Source organism: Malaclemys terrapin, chromosome 3 (genome assembly GCF_027887155.1).
Source record: "Malaclemys terrapin pileata isolate rMalTer1 chromosome 3, rMalTer1.hap1, whole genome shotgun sequence".
Classification (NCBI taxonomy): domain Eukaryota; kingdom Metazoa; phylum Chordata; order Testudines; family Emydidae; genus Malaclemys; species Malaclemys terrapin.
The window spans coordinates 129,415,503-129,442,965 of NC_071507.1; the positions used below are offsets into that span (position 1 = coordinate 129,415,503).

General features: G+C 40.4%; 1 protein-coding gene across 3 annotated transcripts in view; it reads left to right on the plus strand.

Annotated features, from left to right (window-relative positions):
• The first annotated feature begins 2,512 nt into the window (after nt 1-2,512).
• Nucleotides 2,513-27,463, plus strand: part of HACE1 (HECT domain and ankyrin repeat containing E3 ubiquitin protein ligase 1) — a 140,630-nt gene continuing 115,679 nt past the window's right edge. For all 3 annotated transcript variants that reach the window (XM_054023183.1, XM_054023181.1, XM_054023182.1), the window contains exons 1-9: nt 2,513-2,697; nt 7,485-7,539; nt 9,043-9,132; nt 12,764-12,868; nt 16,069-16,144; nt 17,045-17,176; nt 18,991-19,073; nt 21,937-22,033; nt 25,150-25,251. In XM_054023183.1, the coding sequence (XP_053879158.1) occupies nt 2,622-2,697; nt 7,485-7,539; nt 9,043-9,132; nt 12,764-12,868; nt 16,069-16,144; nt 17,045-17,176; nt 18,991-19,073; nt 21,937-22,033; nt 25,150-25,251 (816 nt within the window). In that variant the 5' untranslated portion in view covers nt 2,513-2,621. The remainder of the gene's footprint in view (nt 2,698-7,484; nt 7,540-9,042; nt 9,133-12,763; nt 12,869-16,068; nt 16,145-17,044; nt 17,177-18,990; nt 19,074-21,936; nt 22,034-25,149; nt 25,252-27,463) is intronic.

The window sequence follows — 27,463 nt, forward strand, 5'->3', positions numbered from 1 at the left end:
CACTTACATCGGCAGGAGCAAGGGTGTAGTGTAGACACTGACATAGTTAGGTCGAGATAAGGCAGCTTATGTCGACCTAACTCTGTAGTGTAGACTGAGTATAATCTTTCATTTCATTTCTACCTTTTTTTCTCTTGTTGAAGGCAGCCTTCAGAATTTAAACATCTGCTTTATTTTTATGTTATATGTAAAGGAAAACTGAGCCTTAGAAAGTGTGAATTTCCCTTATTCATCATCAATAGGGTGTTTACTTTATACTCTTGTCTGCGGAATCAGCATCTCAATTACTTTTTAAAAATGTTGTGAATAAACATGACACAAAAACTAGAAGCCATCTGATAACTTCTAAGGGTATGTTTACATGACAAAATTATGTTGACCTAAGTTACATCAACGTACAGCCACGACAGTAATTAAATTGCTTTTGCATGTCCACACTATGTTCCTTGTGTTGTCCTCACCAGGAGTGATTGCACTGATTTTACTGTTGTTGTGGGGCATTGTGGGATGATTTCTGAAAGGTAGCAACAGCTGATGTAAGTAATGCAGTGTCTACACTGACATTGCGTTGACCTAACTACATTAACATTGACTTTACACCTCCCAAGGAGTTGGAGTTATTAAATCAGTGTAGTGGGTGAGTTACATCAGTGGGAGCAACAGTTTAGTGTAGATGCTTACAGAGTTAGGTCAATATAAGCTGCTTTACATCGACCTAATTCTGTAGTGTAGACCAGGGCTAAGAGTTGACTGCAGTCTGGCTATAAACATCCAGAGTTTGGTTGAGTCAGGATTGGATTGACATAGGATACCATAATTTTTCCTCTTTTAGATTGATCAAAAATTTAAACATAATATAGTCAAATATTTAAAGTTGGGCACACAAAACTATGCACTTATAGTTGATCATTCTTAACTTCTTAAAATTAGTGTAAGCATGCTAATCAGTTATATGCAAGTACACAATTGACTAAGAAACAGACCAGCTACTTGTGCATACTTTTAACTAATTCCTTTGAGTCAACAAAATATGTGCTTTGTTAACAGCCATTTCATTTATCGTGTTTATATGTAGCCTTTCATTTATATTTCTATGTGTAATCATCAGGCTGCATCTGTAGATAACTTTGTTAGGACTTTCAAAATAGCTTACATGCTACATAAATTTATTTAAAAATGTATTATACAATTTTTTATAACACTGTGAATATTTTTTAAAATTGCATTTACTTGTACAAAAATGAAGTGGACTTTTCAGCATTGCCAGTACATTTTATCCTTGGTAAATTTCTTTTAATGTCATTTTTCAATATTAAAACTTACTACATCAGTTTAGGTATATGTTTGTGTGGCTCCACATCAATTCTATATTTTCTTTTTTTAACATGATTCCCCCCCCTCAGTTTTTTAGACTTTTATGTATATACAATACTTAGTTCAATGATCCTTGATTGGGACCTCTATTTTCTACTGCAATACAAGAAACAAATAATAGATTTTGAAAGTATGTATTTTCATGTGTTCATCTGTTCTCTACTTCTCATGTCACTCTATTCTCTGGTGCATTATGGTTACTGTTATTAAATCCTGATGGTTTAATCTCTTGTAATAGCTCCCAAATCTGCCCTTAACTCCCCTTTTTCACTGCAGAAATCCTTTTCAAGTCAGTCATCAACGTCATCTTCATACCTGACTACTGCTGCCTCGTTCTCTTCAATATTCTTAATGCTAATATCACTCAAGTTTTCTAATATCCTTTTGTGAAAATAATCTACTTAAAAAGAAGGGACCCACTCAAAGAATTTTAGCAGTATCTTGGGGGTCTGATACTGTTTACACTTACATAAATCTGACCTTTACTGGGAGTAGTTATACTGATTTCAGTTGGATTACTCATAGCAGTAAGGTGTAACTCATGCATATTTGCAGGTTCAGTTCTACATCCAGTAATTGCATAATTCCGTGCAATTTCTTCTGGTGTCCACTATGATCTTTATTCAGTCACCTGATAGCCAAATTCATTTCCTATTCCACAACGCACAATCACCGGGGGACGCAGTCTTCTCGCAACAGCACACAGCGACACAAGCACCCTCCAGTACTTGCGGACATGGGAAGGAAACCGAAGAGTGGGGGGAGGCACTACAGGGATGGCTCAGTATAAGCCTCTTGACAGTTTGCTCCCTCTGCGTTTCTCGGGCCCCAGACTCCAAAGCGAAGGGAGAGAGCAGCATCTGCATCTGCATCTGCACCTTCCTCACTCACTCACTCACTCACTCACTCACTCGCACCCCCAGCTCCTGACACTCCTACCGGGCTCACCCCTCGGCTCCTGCCCCGCCCACAGCTCCTAGCCACGCCCCCGCTCCTCGTCCTCCCCCCGTAGTAGTGTTGGCAACGCTGGGTGGGCGGGGCGCGGTTGCGGGTAAGGGCAGCCACTTCAATGAGGCGCCCTTCCGCTGGTGGGCACGCGCGTAGGAGCGCGCATGCGCCGCGGCTCTGGGACCGTGTAGGTGTGAGCCTGCGCAGAGGGCCGTGGGCTCCGCTCTGGCCTCACACAACCGGCGCCGCGATGGGCTGAGGCGGGTCAGCGGCTCTGGGCGGAGCGGGGCCCCCCGAGGATGGAGAGAGCCATGGAGCAGCTCAACCGTCTCACCAGGTCCCTGCGCCGCGCCCGCACCGTGGAGCTGCCCGAGGGTAAGAGGGGCGCGGGGGGTCCCTCAGTCCAGCGCCATCCCCCGGCGAGGGGCGCCCGTGCCTGCTCAGCAGCGGGAGCTGCGTTCCCCCGGCGGCTCCCCGCGCGGGGTGACTCGCTGCAGCAGCTGGCCCCGGGGCCTGCCCCGCTTCCGAGTACAGAGATTTACAACCCCATGACCCCCCGCCTGGCAGCCCCCGCATCTGCGCCGGGGCGGGGGACACCGGCGGGCGTTTCCCTGCGGCGCCCCTCACCGCAGCCCGGCTTGCCCCGGGGACTGGCTTCTCCTGGCACGTCGCCATCAGTCAGGAGGGGCCTGCCGGCCATGATGCCTGTGCCAACTTCTTGGAAAAACTTGGGACGTGTCCTGCCACCTCGGGCATCAATCTAGGACTCGATGCCCCTATGGGCAATAGCTTGGGATCGCGAGCTAGGACCAGGGTAGAGTCCAGTGAGAAGTCCAGGCCCCACCGAGCTGCTTTTGGGCATGGGAAGGATGACTGGGATTCTGAAACCTGGTCTGCACCTAAAATGTAGGTTAATTTAGCTACGTTGCTCAGGGATGTGAAAAAAGATGTAGTTAGTTGACCCAGGGTGGATACCACTAACTGGATAGAACAATTCTTCTATTGCCCTAGCTAGCACCTCTTGAGGGGATGGATTTACTACAGCAGTGGAAAAAACCCTTCCCTTGCTGTCTACGCTACAAGCATGACAGTGGCATAGCTGTGGCACTGTAGCGCTTGTAGTTTGGACAACCTTACTGAGTACTGTCCCTGGACCCTACTAAGGGGCTTGTTTTACACTGTTCTCTGGCTAGTGGCTTTCCATTCCTCTCTTTTCCTGCTGGAAGGGAGGAAGAATTTCTTTTCCTCTTCCTCCCCCTCACCCTGCCTCAAGCATCCTGGCTACTCTGGGGAGTCTTCCCTCATGCTTTTAGTTACTATGCATCCGAAGAAGTGGGCTGTAGTCCACGAAAGTTTATGCTCTAATAAACTTGTTAGTCTCTAAGGTGCCACAAGTACTCCTGTTCTTCTTTTTGCGGATACAGACTAACACGGCTGCTACTCTGAAACCTTTAGTTACTATGGTAAAACAAATAAAGAATAGTGAGGGGGAAAGGAGTTAACCTCTAGCTTCTGAAGAGCAGCAGTAAAAACTGAATAATCCTTTTAAGCTTGGTCTAAACAGGAAGTTGTACTGACATCAAATCATATAACCTTCAATTATACTGACTTTGTTAAACTGTTGCAACTTTGCGTGGACAATACGCAGGTGTGCTCTGAATTGACATAAACAGTTCTATGCAATGTTGTCTTAATTGGTTTGGTCCTAGGCATTAGAGAGACAAGATGTGTGAGGGAATATTTTTTTCTTGAACCAACTTCTGTTGATGAGAGAGACAAGCTTTCAAGGTTACAAAGAGCCCTTCTTCGCGTCAGTTATAAATTGATACAAAAGAGTTCAGGTGCATAAGTTGTACTGATTTAAACCAGGTTATGTTAAACTGATGCAATGTCTGTGTGCAGACAAGCCCTTATTTTCATTCTGCAGCTGTTTGGGAAATCTGTGCAGAGGCATGAGTTTTTTTTTTTCATCTGCAGACTCAGGAAGATACTATGTGTTCATGTTTAGAATGTTGTTGTAATCTGTAATGGATAGAAACTTCATTTTTAAATGAAAGCTTTAATTCTCAGAAGCTAATGGGTTAGGCCCCCTCAGCTTGGCAGGAAAAAGACTTCCACTCATCAGTAATGAGTAGGCAGATATCTCTTTAAACAGTTTTAATGCAAGGCTTTGTGTCTACTCTGACTTGTCACTCCTTAATTAAAAAAAAAAAAGACATTGTAGGGCTTTGTTCATTGCTTAATTTTGTTACAAAATATTCACACTTTACAAGTAAATCAGTGTTTTGTTTTTTAATAACTGACAGCCCTGCAAACTCAACCAGGGCTTTGAGTCAAATTGCGTTTTCATCTCCAGCATCATCACTAGTAATAATGACAGGTTTCAGAGCAGCAGCTGTGTTAGTCTGTATCCGCAAAAAGAACAGGAGTACTTGTGGCACCTTAGAGACTAACAATAAGCTTATGCTCTAATAACTTTGTTAGTCTCTAAGGTGCCACAAGTACTCCTGTTCTTTTTACTAGTAATAATGGTTCTTCAGGGAAAATTATGCCCTTAGTGATACTAGAACATCCCCAAAATCTTCAATAGTAAACAAGTTCTGTTGCTGATATGCAAAATGGAAGAGAATCCAGCTCATTCACTCTTAGTTGTGTTGGCTGTGCAGGACTAAACAGAGTTTAAAATATATATACTCTTTGTCTTCAAGCGTATATCACTCTGCACAAAGGTTGAATAAAAAGGTTAATTTCATGGACAAATAAGAGTCACATCGTAAGTTTCATTATTTAGCTAAGTAAAGAAAAGATTTCTCTCTTCTTTGTGCTGTACCTGTTCTTTGAATAAATAGGACTTTGTTTACTAATTCCTCTTAAGGGCTGGATTTACCAAAAACTTCACAAAACCAACCCTAACCCACCCTTTCTAAGAGCTTGTCTATGCACAGTTTTTATAGTGATTTAACTATATTGGTTAATTGTCACAGTTAAATCTGCCCAACCATCTAGTATGGAAGCAGTTACACTGGTATAAAGATGCTTAAGAGAGGTTGTGCAGATTTAATTGCTATATGTCTGTTTCTAAATTGGCACAAACTGTATATGGAGTAAGACCAGTCTTAAGTTTCTGAGCCAAGTTTAAAATTACTAGAGAAAAAGCATTTACAAAGTATATTTCATACTAATTCACCTGTTTCTATTTATATTCTTTTGTTAATGCTGAATATTTTGATTCCTTCATATCTTATAGTATATCAAAAATCAGTTTAGGTATTGCAATAAAATGTTTTGGGTTTTGTTTTGTTTACATTTTCTTAAAAGCATTATCTTTTTAAAACAATAATATTCCCATACTCCTGGGGGAATTCTGCACCACTGCACGTACGCGGAATTAATGTCCCCTGCAGATTTCTTTGCTTCCCTGCAGAAAAAAAAAAAAAGACTTCCGATTGGGAAGCAAAGGGAAGCTGCAAGAGCAGTCACATGCCCCTCCTCAATAGCACGGGTGTGTCATTTTGGGCACCTGGAGCATCTGGTGGCGAGAGAAATCTTGGGGAGGGGGGTTAGGGTTGCCCTGGTCAGTGGCTCCTACCCTGCACCAGGCTCAGCTGCTAGTCCTGGCTGGACTGGGGGCAGGGGAGGACAGGACTTCCTCTTCCCCTGCAAGGAGCGGCTAGGGATGGTTCAGACCCACCCCCAGAAACCTCATAAGGTGTACCCCTCCTCCCGCTTCCTTCCCATATCGTTCTTCAGCTGCTGGGGGAGGGGCCATTGTACTGGGAGTTGCTCCCCAGTCCACCCAACCTCCCCCTCCCAAGTCACCTGCACCCAGAACCCTCCCACTGAGCATCTCCCCCTGCATCTGGACCTCTACCTCCGTTCCCCCTGATGAGCCCACGTCCTCTGCACCTGAACTACCCTGATGAACTCCCTGCACCTGGACCTCCACCCCACTGAGCCACAACCAGCTGCACCTGGACACCAAGCTCCAGTTCCCCAGCATCCAGACTCATCTCCCACTGAGCTTATCCCCTCCATTCCCACCCTGCTGAATCCCCATCCCCTTCTGCTGCACTCAGAACCCCCCCCATGAGTCCCTGTGCATCCAGCTTGCCCCTCACCTGGATCCCACCCATACTAAATCCCTCCACACTTGGATCCTGCCAGGCTGAGCCTGCTTGCCATACACCTGGATTGGAGGCCAAGGCTGGGCGTGCATGTGAGACTCTATTCCTCTTGCTCGCTATCTTGGTGTGGAGGTGCAGGGCCCTAGGGTGTTTCTGGGCCAGGCCCAGACCTTGCACTGTCAGGGTCAGGTACAGCCTCACCGTTGAATCCATGTCGCGGGGCGGGAGGGCTGCAGGGTGATCTCCCATCCATTGACCCATGCTTCCCACTGCCATGTAGGCGCCCCCATATTTATTTGACAAATAAAATATGCAGAATTTTACAGAATTTTAAAATATTGTGTGCTGAATTTTTATATTTTGGTGCAGAATTCCCTCAGCAGTAATTCTACTGCAGTGTTTGAACCCAAACACTGTAGTTTTGTGCTAGTCAGAACCAGAACCAGGTTTTGTCAGAACCAAAAAGAGAGGTCTAGAAACAAAAGGGGGAAATAGACTATTTTTCAGTGTATAAGTTGAGACAAAAAAGTTGACAGCATTAATAGTGTTAAGTAGATTAGATTTGGAAAAAAAATCATTTTTAGTAACATCAGTAACACAACTATAGAAATAATATGTAAATACAGGAAATCTAAAATATCCTTCGCTTTTAAATTAACTTACATGATTCTGAGACAATTCAGTAATTAGAACTTACCAGCAATCAGAAGGATAAAAGGATAGACAAAAAAATTAAAAACTAAAAATAAAATTAGCAACGTACATTTTTCTTATTTAGAAAGAACAGTTTGCTTTCACAGTAATAGCACAACTACATCATAAAATATTATTTTAACATATTTTCCATATAAATGTTAAACAGCAGTAGCTTTTCTTTTAGAATGTTAAGTAATTTATTTCAGTCAGATCTATATATAGATCTGTCATACAGTGTAAATAGTCTATTCATCTACAGTAACTTCTAAAAACAGACAATAACTACTGGATAAATTTACACATAAGATTTTATGGTAACTGAATAATCTAATTTCTGCACAGATAATGAAACTGCTGTCTACACACTAATGCCAATGGTTATGGCTGACCAGCACAGGTGAGTTTCTTCCTACAGGTTTGTGCATAAATTACTATTTTTTTAAATTCCCTTATTTGTAAGGTTGCAAACATAAGTCTGTCTGTAACATCAGTCTAAATGGTAATAACAATAAACATCGTCCATCGTAGCAGTCTACAACTAAATATTTTTAAGGGCATAGAAAGCAACATGTTTAGTAGAGCTGTATTTATTAAAGTAATGTTGGCTCCAGGGTTTCTCTTGCTGAGCTGCCATCCAGGGTCACAAAGGCCAGGTCTGTACTACATACATTCTTTGGAATAACTATGTTGCTTACTGTTGTGGATTTTTCGCACCTCTATCAACGTGGTTAAATTTGTTGATCTGATATCAGCGTGGATGTTGGTCTTTCTCCACAATATGTTCATGCTGACAGGTATACTAGAGTTTCAATTATGCAGCCTCCTGGACAGCATAAACAGAACTGCAAGTCACCAGGTTGTTTCAGCCTGAGCCTAATTTGAAATGTGTGTATCTTGTAGTCAGACTTCTTGCATAATAATGGCAATTCAGTCTAACAATCTTCCTTAAATTTCATTATACTGTCACTTTTTCCTTCTAAACTTGGTGTATGCATAGGGAACTTGCCAGAAATGTGGAAGGGAACATGTAGCGGAGTGGGGAGAAGTATTGGCATACATTTATTTATAATTGCCCAAAGCAAAGTTAGTATAGTGCTTAGCACGGTAAAGAAATGTCTTGAACATCTTGTCCTAGTCCACATTAATGAACATTCAAAATAATGACACAATATGGCATATTTGCTGATGTCAGTTTGAACTAGGAAGTGGAAGAGCAAGGGCGTTGCAGGTTAGTATTCAGGTATTTTAACAGAGCTGTGGAGCCCTGCCTTTTTTTATAGGCTGTAAGGGAGAAAAATGGTACCCTGAGATGATTGTAAAATGGATAAAGTATTCAGTCATGCAAATAAAATGTATGTGTGACGAACTGGGCCTGTTCTTACTGTGGTCTGTGAATGCTGACAGGGGAGTGTGGCTAGGATAGTCTGCATCGGGGGATGGGAGTCTGCCCGAAGGCGAATACCTGAGCGTGTAACATGAGAACCCAGGAAGGGGTTGGAGGCCAGGTGACATCTTGGCCCGGGAGACTGAACAAAGGGCGTGGGAGGGGTTGCTGAAGGCAGAGTGCTGGAAGCGGGCTGGAGAGATGGCTGGGAGGCAGAGATGGCTCTGACCCCCCAAAGGGGGGTGGGCTGGGATGCCCTGGGACCCCAAGCTGGACCTAACTGAGGGGGGCCCTGTTGTCTGTGCCTGCAAGACCTGTCTTGGACTGTATTCCTGTCATCCAAATAAACCTTCTGCTTTACTGGCTGGCTGAGAGTCATGGTGAATCGCAGGAAGCCGGGGGTGCAGGGCCCTGAGTCCCCCAATACTCCGTGACAGTATGTTGTGATGCATATCTGAAAGTGGGTGAAACTATCTTTGGACTTTTTTCCCTAACGCACAGTTTTATTTGCTTAAGGTCTGTTTCAGAGCTACTGTCAAATTCAAAATTTGATGTGAATTATGCATTTGGACGTGTGAAGAGGAGCTTGCTTCATATTGCGGCAAAGTAAGATTTAGCACTTTTGAGTAATCAGGGAGATGACTTAAAGGATTACATTACCACAGAAATCTAGAGCATTAAACTGGAAAAACCTTCAGTGCATATTTGTTGCTATATTTTTTCTCACGTTTCTTGAATTAATTACCAGTGTGCACACTTGCCCCTTCAAGAATAACTTTTAACACAAAACCAGACAGCTTACACTCAGGATTTCAAGTGGCCTTCCATATCCTAACAAGCTTGTGTATAGGAAACATTAACTACTGATGGTTGCTTTTTCATCCTTTTTTAAATAAGACTGCTGTGGGAGGAATACAGCCTGTTTACGGTGTATGTTAGTTAAAGAGTTACCTCTGCCATTGCTAGCTGCCTGAGCTTTGCTATTCCAGACTTGCTTTCTCCCTCTCTAGTAAACAGTTTTGCTTTTTTTTTGGAAGCTTTCAGTCATTTTGTACCATGGTAATGACATCACGGAAGTGGGAAGTACTCCTCTACTGATTAGGTGCTTTGCTGTCATGTAGTACCTGTATGGTGGGCATGTACTTCTCTGTTCAGTTACGAGCAGACAGGGAAGAATTTGAGGCTGTGTACTGAATATTTCTAATGCTTTTAGATCCTGGCTGAAGTCCTTGCCTGTAAATATGAAACAGGTGATGTCAAATTATTTTGAATCTGTCAGGTAGTAAAAATAGGCTTGTCCCCTGACCACCCCCTCCTGGGACCCCCCCACCCCCTGACTGCCCTCCTCAGAACCCCCCACCCATCCAACCCCCCCCCCCCGCCCCGCTCCTTGTCTCCTAACCACCCCCTCCCGGGACCACCCACCCCTATCCGCCCCCCGGGACTCCCCCTCCAAGCGCCCCTGTCCCCTGACTGCCCCGACCCCTATCCACACTCCCGGCCCCTGACAGGCCCCCTGGGACTCCCACGCCTATTCAACCACCCCTCTTCCCCATCCCCTTACCATGCCACTCAGAGCATCAGGACTGGCAGCCTTAAGGGAAGGAGGATAGCTTAGTGGTTTGAGCATTAGCCTGCTAAACCCAGGGTTGTGAGTTCAATCCTTGAGGGGGCCATTTAGAGATCTGGGGCAAAAATCTGTCTGGGGATTGGTCCTGCTTTGAGCAGGGGGTTGGACTAGATGACCTCCTGAGGTCCCTTCCAACCCAGATATTCTATGATTCTATAAGTAGTACACAGTAAGTAGGTTTCAGAGTAGCAGCCGTTTTAGTCTGTATCTGCAAAAAGAACAGGAGTACTTGTGGCACCTTAAAGACTAACAAATTTATTAGAGCATAAGCGTTCGTGGGCTACAGCCCACTTCTTTGGATGCATAGAATGGAACATATATTGAGGAGATATATATATATACACACATGCAGAGAGCATGAACAGGTGGGAGTATTCAATGAATCTATCTCCCCTTGTAAGTATTCTCACACTTCTTATCAACCTGTCTGTACTGGGCTATCTTGATTATCACTTCAAAAGTTTTTTTTCACTTACTTAATTGGCCACTCAGAGTTGGTAAGAGAACTCCCACCTGTTCATGCTCTCTGTATGTGTGTATATATATCTCCTCAATATATGTTCACTTCTATGCATCCGAAGAAGTGGGCTGTAGCCCACGAAAGCTTATGCTCTAATAAATTTGTTAGTCTCTAAGGTGCCACAAGTACTCCTGTTCTTTTTACAGTAAGTAGCACATTCCTATGGGGAGCAATTTAATACACTACACTCAGCTCGCTGATGGTCTGGAGTTCTCAAAATATGTTCTCGCACCCCTTATCAAAAATTACATTACAATTAGCTTAAAAACTTAAACTTTGTATATTACAGTAATCGTTAAAAATGTATAATGTTAATAAATACATAGGTTTGATGAAACAAAGTAGTTGTACTTATGTGCCTGTGCTTAATTTGTGTTTTTGATGATTTACCTTCTAAAAAAATCTTGCATGTCTCACACCCTCCAGGAAGGGCATCTCACACCCCCAGGGGGTGCGTGCACCCCAGGTTAAGAACCACTGCACTAAACTGATAAGATCTGCATTTTAATTTAATTTTAAATGAAGCTTCTTAAACATTTTAAAAACCTTGTTTACTTTACGTACAACAATAGTTTAGGTATATAATATTGACTTATAGAAAGAGACCTTCTAAAAATGTTAGTGTATTACTGGCACGCAAAACCTTAAATTAGAGTGAATAAATGAAGACTTGGCACACCACTTCTGAAAGGTTGCTGATCCCCGCTCTAAAGTTTTATATTGTTTTATTTTTGAATGCAGTTATTTTTTGTAGATACTTCTACATTTGTAAGTTAAACTTTCATTATAAAGAGATTGCACTACAGTACTTGTATTAGGTGAATTGAAATATACTGTTTGTTTTGTTTTTTACAGTTCAAATATTTGTAAGCAAAAATAAATATGAAGTGAGCACTGTACACTTTGTATTCGGTGTTGTAATTAAAATCAATATATTTGAAAATTTAAAAAACATCATAAATATTTAAATGGTATTCTATTGTTTAACAGTGCGATTAATTGAGAATTTTTTTTAAAATCACGCGATTAATAGCGATTAATTTTTTTAATCGCTTGACAGCCCTAATAATGACCAATTAAATTGCAAACAGAAAATAAAGAGAAAGCAGTTATGTAACAAAACTAATGGCAGACTCAGGTATTTGGATGAATCCTGTAACCCTCAGTCTTTATTTTTTCTTTTTGCTGTGCTTACATTTGAGTATCTACCTTCCTTCTGAAAACTAAACCTTTTTAACATATTTTTTTTTAAACAAGTAATGTTGTAATTAAAGTGTGTTAGAGGTTTGATGGCCAGTCCAATGCTGCAAAAGGACAAATTGGTTGAGGGAAACATAAACATAATGCCATGGGTGGGCAAATCCTATATCTTTGAGGTTTCCTTGCACCTGCTTCTGCGATTTGGTCTTGAGTCCATTAAACTAAGATTAGTAAGTCTTTCCCTGTAATGTTAACCAAATATTCTATAATCAGTTCTCACTCCAGTGGAGTGTCCTTTTTTTTTTTTAAAAAGAAGAACAGGAGTACTTGTGGCACCTTAGAGACAGACGCATGAAAAAACTCGTACAGATACAGACAAATTTGTTAGTCTCTAAGGTGCCACAAGTACTCCTGTTCTTCTTTTTGCGGATACAGACTAACACGGCTGTTACTCTGAAACTTTTTTTTTTTAAGCTTTCAAGTTGTAAAAACCTTAATGACATTAGAGACAAATTTTGTGCTGACTTCAACCTATGGAAGTTAATGAAGTTGCATGATAGTGTAAGTCAGTGTAGAATGATGCTTAAAGATGCTCACTGTGGTTTTATCATTAAAAAGCAACAGAGAGTCCTGTGGTACCTTTAAGGCTAACAGATGTATTGGAGCATAAGCTTTCATGGGTGAATGCCCACTTCGTCAGATGAAGTGGGCATTCACCCACGAAAGCTTATGCTCCAATACATCTGTTAGCCTTAAAGGTGCCACAGGACTCTCTGTTGTTTTTTACAGATCCAGACTAACACAGCTACCCCTCTGATATTTATCATTAAAGTTTCACTTTACTGATTTTGCCATTTCCTTTCTTTCTTTCCATACCTCCATCCAAGCTGTGGATCAGTTGAATGTCTAGTTCTGCTGTTAAAAAAGGGAGCAAATCCTAACTACCAAGATATTTCGGGATGTACACCCCTTCATTTGGCAGCTAGAAATGGGTAAGAAAACTTTTACCTTCTCAAAGTATGCTGATTTTGCTTAACACAGATTATAGACCTGTTTTAAGAATGTTTTATAATTTTGGTTTGCATAGTGGTTAAATTATATATTTTGCACTTTTGAAAGTACAAGTAAAACCACAGAAATGTGTACCATGAATTTGTAGGATATTTATTTTTTTAATTTTAGAATATTGATCTATCTAAATACAACCAAGCAATAAACATAAATTTCTATGACTATTTAAGCATTTTTGCTAATTATCAGTTTGATAGTTGGAGAGATTTTATTTAGTGGCTAATAATAAAATTCTTATTGCAATATTGTAATTGTATCTAATTCAACACATGACAACGAACAAGGTAAATACATTAAAGGAGTAAAGCATGGATCTGGAAGATGAAGTTGAAGGGGTTTCACTGTTTGGATTGATATTTAGATATCAAGAAATTAACTGTGTTCCCTGAAGGAATATCTTCTGCAAGACAAAGAAGACTCAGGCCTTGTCTACACTACACAGTTTTGTCAACAAAACTGAGCTTTTGTTGAGTAAACAGTGTAGGTGTAAACACTGAAATGCTCCTCCCGCTGATGTAACTCCCCTGCTATGCTGACATAAGACAACCACCTCAACAAGAGGCTTAGTGTTATGTTGACATAGTTAGGGCGATGCATGTCTGTGCTGACGCTGCAGTCCTTATGTTGGCTGTCACTCTTGGCTGCTGGAGGCATGAAATTGATAAGAAGCAGGTTTCTGGCTCCTGAGCCCTGCTGCTTCCCGGTCTCCGCTCCAAGCTGGGCTGCCACCTGGGTTCCACACTGGGAACCCTGGAGCACAGTAGCTGACTGGACTCTGAGTGTAGATCTTCTGCGCCCCCAACCCTCCCCCCCCACCTCCCCTCCTGGCATGTTTGGCCTGGCTCTGTCTCCCACACTGCCTCTCTTCAGTCGGTGGAAGTGCTCCTGGTGAGGATGTGCACCACTGACAGAACTAGGGTAGTGTGGACATTAGCCACCACAGTAACTAATGCAGTGGCTATAAGTCGACCTAACATAGGTCGACTTACCTGATAGTGTAGACATGTCCTACTAATGCCATACATGTAATATTAGGCTAAGAGGGCTTGGCCTACCTGTGCTCCTTCTTATCTGGTAGTGGATTTCTCTAGCCATCCTGCTGATGGCTGGTTAAGTGTGGGGTTTTTTGGGCATCTTGAGAATAACACCACTTAAGAGCTCTGACTCGCTGCCTCCCATCCGACCCTTTTCTCTGTGTACATGCATGTCTGTTGCTTCTTCACTCTCCACTTTTCTTGTCGTGTGACTGGCAGAAACCGTCTTCAAGGGCCTGGGAAAGAATATACTTCTAAGTTCTCTAGGGCAGCATATGTGAGTGATGTTATGCTAGTGCAGATGATGGGAAATGCAATTAACCATCAGCTGTGTCAAGTAAACAAAGTGAAATGAAAAAGAATGAAGAAAATACTTTTCAGTTATCTTAAGTCAGGGGTAGGCAACCTATGGCACACATGCCAAAGGCGGCATGCGAGCTGATTTTCAGTGGCACTCAAACTCCCTGGGTCCTGGCCACTGATCCGGAGGGCTCTGCATTTTAATTTAATTTTAAATGAAGCTTCTTAAACATTTTAAAATCCTTATTTACTTTACATACAACAATAGTTTAGTTATATATTAAAGACTTATAGAAAGAGACCTTCTAAAAACATTAAAATGTATTACTGGCATGCAAAACCTTAAATTAGAGTGAATAAATGAAGACTTGGCACACCACTTCTGAAAGGTTGCCGACCCCTGTCTTAAGTGATGGTTGTAATGGTAATAGTTACAGAATTTTCAGAAGGAAATCTGACTCTTCAAGTTGCACCTACCTTTAAAGGGACAATATTAGCACTGATTCTAGGACTGTATTATTTTGTTAAAAGAACAGATTATTGCTGTCAACAATCACACTTGCTTGCACTAAAGCAAAAATCCACATGAAATTAACAAGACATGCCTATCACCCTGACCACGTTGCTCTTTGAAGCCTGGGGACGGAGATGGGCTTCAGAGCTCAAGCTCTAGCCTGAGCTGGAACTTGAAAGCACTGTCCCTGCAGCTATTTGTAGTATGAGCCTGAATCTGTTGACCTGAGCTTGGACGCATGCTGTGTTGACATACCCAAGGGACTAAGTGGCTTGCCTAAGGTAACACAGGTAAACTGTGGTGGAGCAGGGAACTTAGCCCAGGTATTCTGAGCATGATGTGCCAGTGGATCATCCTTCCTTCCATATAGAGTAAAAGCTGTTTTATCCAGCACTTCACCAACCGGAAAGCTCTATAAATGGGCATTTCTGATCTTCATTGAAAGTCTGGTTTATAGTCCAGTTGGCACAGGGACAGCAGGGTTTGGGGCGTGGGAGGTGGTGCGGGGCGCGGGACAGGGTGTGGAGTGCTGGATTGAGGGCTGCTCACCTCGGTCAGGTCCTAGGCGGAGGCGCGGCAGGCAGCTCTGTGCGCTGCATCTGGCCACAGGCACTGCCCTCACAGCTCCCATTGGCCGCTGTTTCTGGCTTATGGGAGCTGCAAAGGCAGTGCTCAGAGCAGGGGCAGCGCGCAGAGCCACCTGTTGTGCCTCCGCCTGGGAACAGCCAGGACACGTCGCCGCTTGCAGGGAGCCACCCGAGGTGAGCAGCCCCTGGATCTGTCACCCTGGACCTCTTCCCATGCCCCAAGCCCCCTCCTGCACCCAAACTCCTTCTCAGAGCCTATGTCCCGCACCACCTCATGCACCCAAACTCCCTCCCTCTTAGTTAACCAGCATTTTTTTGCTTATTGGCACCCCCCATTCTACCAACATGCCGTATAAAACAGCGTTTACTGTATTTTGAAATAATGTGTTAGAACAGGACACTTAAGTATTCTGATATTTGTAACATAGAAACCTGTCTAATCAACCCACAGTTCTCCCTCTCCCTCCTATAAGCTAAACTCTTGGCTGTATGTGTCTTCTATGGCATTGGTGAACATTTGCTTTTCTTTAAATATCAGTTAATGGTGTACTGTTATGAAGAAAACTTACTTACTGCAGTTGATGCATGTGATGAATTAGTCTGAAAGGGGCATGGGGAAGATTTGTTTTCTGCAGACCCTTTTTCTTTTTTTATGACTGGAATTGCATATGTTCTTTCCTTTACAGACAGAAGAAATGTATGAGCAAGCTCTTAGAATATAGTGCAGATGTCAACATTTGTAATAATGAAGGTCTGACTGCAGTAAGTGCTATCCATTTTAGTTACTGAAGTGCTTTTCTTGAAATTAATAAACCAGTGATATGCTAACTTTACTGAAAATGCTTATAGCTTGTGCCTGCTAAGTGTTTGACTAGCTCTGCAATCATTAAAACTGGAAGGGTCCCTGTTAATATATAATTGTAAAGTATTGTGGAACTGTTAATTTAGTGACAAAATTGATCAAAATATTTCTAAAACAGTAAAATCTTTGGTTCAAATAAAACACTTTCAGAGATGCAACTTTATATGCTCAGGGTTAATTTTTTCTTTTTTCCACTTCCTTCCTCAGTGACCAGGCAACATAACAAATTTTCATTTTTATACAGAATTTTAACTTTTTTCCATTCCTCTGTGCTGGTATTGTAACAAACTGCTTTGACTTGAAATTAAGGAGGGTAAAGTTGTGGAACCACATGGTATTATATTTGCAACTGCTAGTTTTGCTGGCCTGAACAATGAATGCGGATTTCTGATATCAAGGCAGAGGGCTCCTCCCTCAAACATTCTTGATTGTCTTAGCTGGCACCAATCCCTCTCTTCTTGTGCACCTCATGAGTGTCAAGAATCTAAATTTAACTCTGTCCTCTGGTTGTAGCTCCTATCAGTAGGATATTCAGGCAGTCTACTGGTTATGTTCCTCAGCAGGTACAGTGTTTGAGGCTCCTTTCTTAAACGCATTCTTGTAATTACTCGTGATCAAAGGGAGCTGCTGTGATTTCAGGCACAGATTTAGACTTCTAGATGCATATTTAGGCAGCTAATTCTAGGATCCTATTTATGAAAATCTTGGCCACAGAGCCTTAGGTTTTGTACACTTGTGTTTATGAAATATATGTACGTATTGACTAATAAGAATATTAGTAATTTGATTTTTTTACTTAGATTCACTGGCTTGCTGTCAATGGGCGAACAGAACTACTTCACGATCTTGTACAGCATGTCAATAACGTAGATGTTGAAGATGCAATGGGACAGACAGCACTACACGTGGCTTGCCAAAACGGTCACAAGACTGTAAGTTCATAAAACTCATTTGAACGGACGGTAATTGTTAAAAACTTGGTAATACTTGTCTCAATTTTTTTTTTAATTGAAACTTTGGCTAGTCATACACCTTTATAAAGGTTAAATGATTAGAATTATTCATATGACTATCTTAATACACCTCTACCCTGATATACCTGATATAATGCTGTCCTCGGGAGCCAAGAAATCTTACTGCGTTATAGGTGAAACCGCGTTATATCGAACTTGCTTTGATCCGCCGGAGTGCGCAGTCCCGCCCTATCTTCCTCCCCCTCCCCCGCCCCCGGAGCACTGCTTTACCGTGTTATATCAGAATTTGTATTATATTGGGCCACATTATATCGGGGCAGAGGTGTAATTCTTAACTACATGTACTCGTATAGGAATAAGTGGTTTATTCTTGTGTGGGTGATCCTGCAGTCTCCTTTGAGAGTTTAAATAATTTAATGCGCATCCCACAGCTGTTCATACAGTTGATTAATCTATTATTGCATAGTTGATTGCAGATATTGGTGTAGTGTTTCATTTTCTTGAATATTTTTTCATGCATTACTCACTATAATGTGTAGTATTTTGTGCCATGTTTGTCAGAATGACTACATACAGAAAAGCGTATATGGCAGCTTGGTTACTTTTAATCCGATACAGTTAAGTGTTTATACTCCATCTTGGGGATTGATTTTGCATTAGGATTAAGTATATACACGTAGAATAGATGTGTGCAGATTTGAACCTTTTTTTAAAAAAAAAAAAGGATTTTAAGATCATATGGAACAGTGTGATCCTGTTATCCAGTGATACAGACCACTTTGAGTAAGAAATGGTCTCTAGACTGGTTTCAGAGTAGCAGCCATGTTAGTCTGTATCCTCCAAAAGAACAGGAGTACTTGTGGCGCCTTAGAGGCTAACAAATTTATTTGAGCATAAGCTTTCGTGGGCTACAGCCCACTTCATCAGATGCATGTAGCGGAAAATACAGTAGGAAGATAGATGTAGCGAGAGAGACCACCCCACCCACCCACGAAACAATGGGTGTTACCATCCACACTATAAGGAGAGTGATCAGTTAAGGTGAGCTATTATCAGCAGGAGAGAAAAAGAACTGTTTGTAATGGTAATGAAAATGGCCCATTTCCAGCAATTGACAAGGAGAAGTGAGGAACTGTAGGGAGGGAAAAATAAGCATGGGGAAATAGTTCCCAGCCCAATTCTCCATTTGACCACATTCAAAAAGTTACTCTGTGAACCACCAGAAAGGGCTCCTGATGGCAAGCTGTCAAGGGTAACAAGTTTCAAGACATCAGCTAGCAATCAGACTGATAATTATAGACACATTTACCTCATGTGGATGGGATAGAGTTAAGGTTGTTTAAGTACCTTAGCTCAGCATTTTCGTACTTTACAGTGTTTGTTTTTATTTAGAATTTCCTCTTAATATATTTTTCAAAACTACAATATTTTTTTACCTCAATTTACTGATAAATATTTAAACTTCAATATAAGCTTTTTGGGAGGATCTGATTTCACTGGTCTTACAGAATGGCCAAAGTCCTATAAAAGGTATTTTTATTAAAAAGCCAAGTCCTAGAAATAGAGACTAATGTAAAAGCTTTTCAGGGTGTAACTGTCATAATCCTTTTCCTAATGCTTAGGTACCTTGTTTTTGAGATGTATTACTGGAAATTAAATCTACTCATATAACTGAAGAGAGATGCATAAAACTAAACCGTTTCAAGCCAAGTGATATTTTTGTTAATTTCTTTCTAGTTTTAACACTACTTCTTTTTTCCTTTTCCCAAAAGACAGTGCAGTGTTTATTAGACAATGGTGCAGATATTAACAGGCCAAACGTGTCAGGAGCAACTCCACTCTATTTTGCTTGCAGGTATGCTATGTTTGACTTCCAAATACTGTACAAAATGTAAAATTTTAATTTTTAAATACACAAAACTACACTAATTCAATGCGTAGTAAAGAACCCAAACCAGGAAATATGAAAACTAAGAATGTATTTAGTCTAAACTCTGCCTCTTGCTGGAATGCTGTATGGTATAGTATTTGAATATTTTGTCAACAGTTTTAGACCTGCACATGTATATAAGATTACATATCTGTTAATATTGCAGGCTAAGCACCTTTCTACCAGGGTATACCCTAATAAACTAATGAGTCATAATTTTAGATTTAAAATAAGGAAGCTGTTAAAATAACCAATATTTAACCAGCTTTGCATGCTAGGTCAATATTCTAGGTATACAATATATTCTTGGTATACAATTCTCAAACAACACTGTGGATAAAAAAATCAGACAGTCAAAGGTACTAGTCTTCCAGGAAGGTTATATCCGTGGCAAGTTTAAGACTTCGTTGTAAGGCTAATTTAGTTCCAATTCTGTTTTTAAAACAGTTGTTTGTTAAAAAAATATTTGAGGGAGTTGCAATTTGAGCATGTGAAAAAGGCAGATTATAATGGAAATGGTTTGGAACCATTGCTGTAATGGATGCTAACCTATAATATGGTCAAATGCGCCTTTATAAATCATGCCCTGTTATAAACTAACCAACATAAAGTGAATCCGCTATCTAAACTACTTTGTCATAAAATACACACCCATGTCCTAAAGCAGGGGTGGGCAAACTTTTTGGGCCCAGGGCCACATCTGGGTGGGGAAATTGTATGCAGGGCCGGGGCAGGGGTTGTAGTGCAGGAGGGCGTGCGGAGTGTGGGAGGGGGTGTGGTGTGCAGGAAGGGGCTCAGGGCAAGGGATTGGGACAGAGGAGGGGTGTGAGGTGTATGAGGGGACTCAGGGAAGAGGGTTGGGGTGCAGAGGGGTGTGGAGTGCAAGAGGGTGCTCAGGGCAGGGATGCAGGAGGGGTGTGGAGTGCAGAAGTCCAGATCTATTCCACCCCCAAAAGTCGTCTATTCATTGAACTTTTTGAAACTTTGCACTTCTAGAGAAAGGTAAGGGATTGACTCTGTGCACACAAATTTGCAGAGGGACAATAGAGTTGAGGTCTGTTGTTTGTTTTGTTTGTTAATAAGCAAACATTTTTCCTGTTAACAAGCATGTTACCTCTGGAGACCCAAATCCACAGTTTGAGAACAGCAAAACTAAGCATCTCTGATAGTGCTCCGTTTAGAAGATACTGAGTAGATAGAAAGATTAACCTAAATAATCTATACAGAAGCCTGTGGAATCCCTAATCAATAAAAAAAATCAGATTTAAAAAAAAAATCATTGATTTTTGTCCACCCTGATTCTAATATTGTGTATATCCCCAATAAGACTGCTAAATATTTTCTATTTTTAAGGGCATACAGGGGTTAAGACTAATTATTTTCGGAATGAAATTCATTTAATACACTTAAAGCCACGTTACTTGGGCTTTGTAGGAGATGTTTAAGGGCTGAACAAATCTAGGATTAGGGCATTGGAATGCAGCATAGAGCCTCTGTGGCTGGAGTAGTAATGGAAGCTCTCATGCAGGGTTTTAGGCCAATTGGTTTTGAGTAGTAGTCAACCTAGTAATCCTCTCCTGTGCAACTGCTTCATTTGCAGAGGGTAAAGATTGTCCTTGATTGCTGTAGAAGCCTTTGTGCCAGGTCTTCCTGGAGGGCTGAATTTCACCCATTCTGAATTAAAAACTACTGTAATTGATGGTATATGCCTAAAAATCGAGCATTTGTAAAGGCTAACACCAGTTTATAACATGCTATTATAGTATTCTGGTGACTATAGAAGCACTTATGTCTAATCTTTCCTTTCTCCTTTAAAATTTAATTGGAAAATTAATTTTCTTAAGTGCTGCCATATGGAATGTGTAGCATAATTACCGCTTTTTGGTCTTTAATGGGTCACCACTGGCTGCAACAATAAAGTAGCTGATTATATGTTACATAAAGTAGTTATACTGTTTCCTTGACCCAGAGCTTTGACAATGAGATGTATTAGACTTTGAAATAGTCTCCCAAGGGAAGTAGTAAAGCACATCACTCTGAATACTTTTATCTAGATTAGTCAAAGCACTAAAAACTTATTGTAAAAAAAACCACACACATGCACCACATTATTGCACTGTCAGGATGATGTACTAGGTGACAGAATAGGTCTGTTTTGTCTTTCAAACTCCACTTATGCAAATATAGTATTTAACATTGATGTATTTGACTAAAGTTTTTTTTAATAACAGATAACTTCTGTTTTCTTACTCTTACAGTCTATTGTAAGAACATGGTTAGAGACAAATTATATAAGTGATTCTTTTATTTAAAATGTATTGGATGAAAACTTACTAGGCATCTGGAAACAATCATATCTCATCTTCTCTAAGTACACTTTTCCAATGTAAAAGTAGCATTAAAAATGCTTATATTTTCCCTTGTGCTCTGTATTAAACTCAGGAACCATCAAATGGGCATAGAGTCTACTTCTGGTCAGAGTGTTCTTGCATGAATATGCAAAAAATTCCAACTCGGGCCAGTGCTTGTAATATACCTTTGCAGTAGGCTGGAGAACAGCCACTTAACAGTGTGTCAGAGGGACCAGAAGAGGGGTCATCTTCCATGCTGGGCTTCTACTTATGGATTTCTGTAATGTAACTTTATGCATTTGGTCCCTAGTTTGTATTGATTTGGGAATCAAAGTTTGTGAGGAACACCTATTGCACTGTTAGCTATTTAATGTAGACATATGTACCACTCATGGGCTAAATACTTTTTGGTAAACCTTCTCCTGTGTTTCATGTAGCCATGGTCAAAGAGACACCGCACAAATCCTTTTGATGAGAGGAGCCAAATACTTACCAGACAAAAATGGAGTTACACCACTGGATCTCTGTGTGCAGGTATAAATTTGCTTTACATTAACCAGTGTTTTGTGTAAAATTGATATGAAATGACTTTTTTTTTCTCCTCCTTTGTTTCTGCTGTCTGAAAACAACGACTTCATCCCTAGAGGTCAGAGACCTCTTTTGAGGAGTTTCAGGGAAGCAGCTTCACCTGACTCTTTGGTTTGACTTCTTGAATTAGTTCAGAATAGCAAACATATGCAGTTTTTTGTCTATTAATTCCATTAGAAAATATTTTATTCTTCTTCTCCTGAGTAATTAGGAAGAATGTATATTCTTGCTACTCTCCAGATCAACCAAGATTACCTTCTTATTAGGGTAGGCATATAGAAGATTGATGCTTCTGTCACAAAATGGCTGCTCACAAGATTAGGGTCTTAAAAGAAGTAAACAGACAGCCATTCACTTAGTCTCTTCTTAAAGGCCACATTTATTCAGACCATAATTACATCATCTTGGGGTAACAAATTCTTTTTTAGGTGTTCATGTGCAAACTGCTAAAACAGCTAAGAGCCAAAGGCCTGTATGTAGGAGTAACTTATTACTTCAGATGTTAACTTTTTCAAGGAGATCAAGAAGATTTTGCTGCTGAGCCTTCAGTTTTTCAAAGGTATTGCGATCTCTACATCCAGGCTTCTATTTTAAAAAGGATGAGGATGTTATGACTTCCTGTGCCTACACATTTTCAGCTGGCGTGCAAAACAAAATCTAGTTTTGTCAGACGTCTACGAGGTTTTATAGAATGTAAGTAGATTAGTGAGTATCTTGTAACTCCAGTGACCTGTTTCTTTTTGTTTGGCAAGACAAAGGGTCAAGATTTAGGATATTAAATACACTATTTCCAAGTCATCTTTAAAAGTTAGGAAAGGTCTCTTAGGCAGCAATTCTACTATTCATGCTTCTGGAATCTTTTAAAAAGATGATTCTGAAAGATTTATTTAATAGATTAATCTGTAAAATGTCTTGCTCAATTCACAACACTTTTAGCATCACCTTTGTATCTAATAAGTTTAAGGGTTTTAATTACTATCACTTTGGGCATAGTTCCCTCAGCTCCAGTACACTGCTTTCCCTCAGTCTACATCTTTGCTAGCATTTCTTTTGGTTCTACAAAAACCTTAGGGAGTAACATACCTTTAATATAATTCCAAATCAGGCTTAACCTGTAAAGTGTCTTTTAGTTTATCAATCATGAGATCAAACTGGAAGAACTCATGTAACACCATTTAGCATGTGCAAGATTCTCTGTAAGTGGAAAATGTTGACATTAATTAGAAAAATTAAACAAATAGCTGGTTTGTTTCCAGCACAGTAGGTAGAATCTACACAGTGTAAGTTAGGAAATGAGTAAATGATACATTGATATCCTAGAGATAGGAAAGAGTATTAAGGATGTTGCTGCCTCTAGGACAGTACTAAATAGAACATCTAGAGGCTTTAAGATGCTTTATAAGAACGACCATGGCCCATCTAGTCTGGTATCCTGTCTTATGACAGTGGCAAAGGCCAGACACTTCAGAGAGAAGTGAACAGAACAATTATTGAATGATCCGTCCCCTGTCATCCAGTCCCAGCATTTGGCCATCAGAGGCTTCAGGACACCTAGAGTCTGGGTTGCATCCCTGACCGTTTTGGCTAATAGCGACCTATCCTCCATGAACTTATCCAATTCTTTTTTTAACTCGCTTATACTTTATATCCTTTTAAATACCACACTAGGTCATCCTTAGCATGTGCCTTTCCTATATAGTTATCAAAACTATATTTCCTAACCACTACTGATTTTATATTGCTCACTCCTAATAGTTCTTCATTGGTAGCTCAATTCATTTGTGATGAGACGGGAGTGCTTACTGCTCCTTTGGTGCATGTAATTTTGACTATATCATTCTTCTCACTCTCTTCCCCCTGCCCCTAGTCTGAGAAACCAGATTGCAGAACTGAGACTTGTTTTAGACTCTTATAACAGTCAGCCAGTTAATCTCTGCTGGGATTGTGTTCTGTGCTGAGTGAGCAGTGAAAGAAATGCAAACTGGGGATTCCTCTAATATATATAGCTTCTTATTTTGCATATTTTCTTCATCAGCCAGCATATTCTGGCATGACTCTAGTGTGATACCTGAAGTACTGTCCTCCGTGGACTGACAGGAACTTGGGGTGTGTTTATGCAAGTGCTCAGTTCTGGGGGGATTACACTTGGCTGACTTCTAAAGTGTCATTTACTGGTGCTTAAAGGAGTCCTGTCTAGTGAGCTTTGTCTGTAAAGATGTTTGTGACACAGGACCTTGAAGACGGTGCTGGTGTGAAACTGTTGAGGAAACTGAGGGTTATGGTGACCTATATTAATATTATAATACTTTTAAATATAATTGAAGCATAAGTGCTGTTGACTGGCAGGGAAATCCAAAAAGTCATCTATGGTAGATTTCCTGAAACAAAATTAGAGATGTGATACAATTCAGAACTCCAGATTTTGGGAAGTTCATTTCTAAACCTGGTGTCTTGGGCACATATCTAGTTATAATACTTTGATTTTTTTTCTTGTTCATTTTAATTTAAAAAGTTATACATTGTTTATGGGATTATCCTATTGCCAGGATCTATAAAATAAAAAAAGTGTCCAAAGAGCTTGTGGATTGGGAACCTTTAGCTAAGGCATCTTAACCTTGTTTTGGGGAATTAGTTTTCTGGGTGCAACAAGCTAGATACTCACCAAATGCGAAAGCAGGAGCTAATTCCATTATGATTTTGTATAAATCTATTGTTTTCAGCATTCTTCTTAATTATCAGTTAAAATGGCTGCTGGAATGTAAAGTTATTGTAGTTTCTCAAGGATTAAATTGATTACTTTGAGAAGAGAAACTGAGATTACTAATGATTGACACATGAATGTTCATTTATCTGTATTAACAAAGAATCCACTCAGTACCTAAAGTCCACTTTTTATTTAACTTTCAAATCTTTACTTTGAGATTAGGACTTTAAGAGTCTTTTGCATTTGCTCTTTAGTATCGGTCCCTGAGGATGGGTTGCCTGGCTGTTAATGTAAATATAGCACTTGTTTTTAAAATTGTTTTATAATAGTTGCTTGCTTTAAAAATGCTGTCTTACAGGGTGGGTATGGAGAGACTTGTGAAATTTTAATACAACATCATCCTAGACTCTTCCAGGCAATTATTCAAATGACACAGAATGAAGAGCTACGGGAAAACATGGTAATACATATTTTCTGTGCTGTGTCTACGTGCGTGTGTGTGTCTGTGTCTGTGTGTGTCTCTCTCTCTCCAAGTCCCCTAAGGCCTTGTTCCCTCTGTCTACTTCTGTATCTTTCCCTACAATTTAAACATCTCAAACTTGATGTTTAAACCCAAATTCAGTGAAGTTGAACCCCACATTGTCACATTACAATGTGTCCTTAAACCTGAAATTTTTGTTTGTTTGTTTTACATGCAGCACCTCAATGACAACTGGAGACTTCCAGCAGTTCTGGGGCAGAACCCATTAAACATGGAGAACTGGGGAGGGGGGCGTATGTATGTATATATTGTACAGAACTTCATGTTCTGATAAAGATGTACTGATTTAACATGAAAATGTACAATGAGGTAGTCCAGTGATTGTTAATATGTACTAATTTCTACCATGGAGTGCTTGCCTGAAATTCAGTTTAGATTACAAGTAAATGAGTCTGGATTCTATCTAGAGCCCTGTTAATGTGCTGTCTGATCTGGACAGAATAAGAACTGGAAGAGTAGCCTTTTGTAGGTTCTTAGCAAAAAATCTTTGGTACAGCACTATAAATGCACATTGTACTTCAGAATGAGGAATATTCTCCTTAAATAATAGCTTCTGCAGATACACTCTAAAATGGGTATGTGAGATATGCCCTGAATCATTTGGAAGATAACGATTATTCATGTCCCTCCCTCCCAGATTCTTCTCTAATCTGTACCCACAGTTGATGAATCTTGAAATAATTTCCAGCCCATTTCCTTCTGAATAGTTCTCTACCTTATTCCCTTTACTAGTATAAACAGGGTCAGCCTTAGGGAAAATGGCATCCTGGGCAAACTCGTATTTTGGTGCCCTGCGGGGTCCCCATTCTACCATCAGCCCTGGCCCCCACAGCTCCCTGGGCTCCCCACACCCCTCATCTCCGTGCCCCGCTGCTTCCCCGCAGTGCTTAATTTGTATTGAAAGAGGTGCCAGAGGTCAGCCCCAGCACCAATTAAGCACTGACTGGACAACCTGATGGTGCCCAGCTCTGAAGGCAAAGCCACTGCCAGCAGCAGTGCAGAAATAAGGGTGGCATGGTATATGGTGTATTGCCACCCTTACTTCTGCGCTGTTGCTGTGGTTCGTAGTGCCTGGTGCTCAGCCTGCAGCTCAAGGTGGGCTTTGTGCTGTCACATGGGGGCTGTATCTTACCAAAGCCCACAGCCCTTCTGCAACCCTCTGGCCACTCCTGGCTCACCAGGGGCATCATTTCAGATTTTGTGGGATTGGGGGCTACTTAGACATCTGAAAACTTTAGGTTTTTTTGCAGTTAATAACTTAAGAATTAGCTAACAGGAGCACTGTATCTAATTGCTATATAAAGATAGAAAAATATATACAAACTCAAACTAAAGCCACATTTTAAGTTTATATGTAAATTTAGAACAATGAGGAGCAGCAAGATATTCCCAATTCCAAGCCTTGAGGAGTCCATTCTGGAGCTTTAGTACAGATATCAGAAACACAAGTTTGATATTTTGGACGTTATCTTTAGTAGAGAGAAATAAAATCTGCTTACTTTCTCTAACACACTCTGTGTTACTTCCATTATCTACTGTATTTTAGTCAGTTGTTTTTCACTCCATTAAAAATGTATTTAATTTTAACATATGTGATTAAGGATTCTTCTCTTTTAGTAAAAATGGGAATTCTCCTAATTTATTTTGGAATTTGTTCACCGATGACAATCATGTGCGTGACTCACTAACCTTTGACTCCATCATTGCTATGAGTATCATACTTTGAACTGCATTTATTTTCATACAAATTTTAAGTTATTTTACCGATATAACTAAAAATAAGTGACCTTCCTCTGCACAGTGTCTAAAGTTATGTGTTTAGCTAACTTTTTTTAAACTGGCTCTGCTAAAGTGAATACAAACAAAATTTACATTCTAGAAGGATACCGTTATTTGGTTGTACCACTTTAAATAATGAATTACAAAGCACAATATTGTAATAAAAGTAGTAATGATAAATTATTCCAGCCAGGCATTTTAGAACTCAGTACTTTTAAGCATAGGAGAGAAATAAAATTATGAAATGCGCAGACCAGTAAAAAAACTAAAATAACAGTACTGTAATCCTTAACGAGCTTTGAAAGAATAAAATTACAGAGAATATATGTGCATTGCGCATTTCAACAGGGAA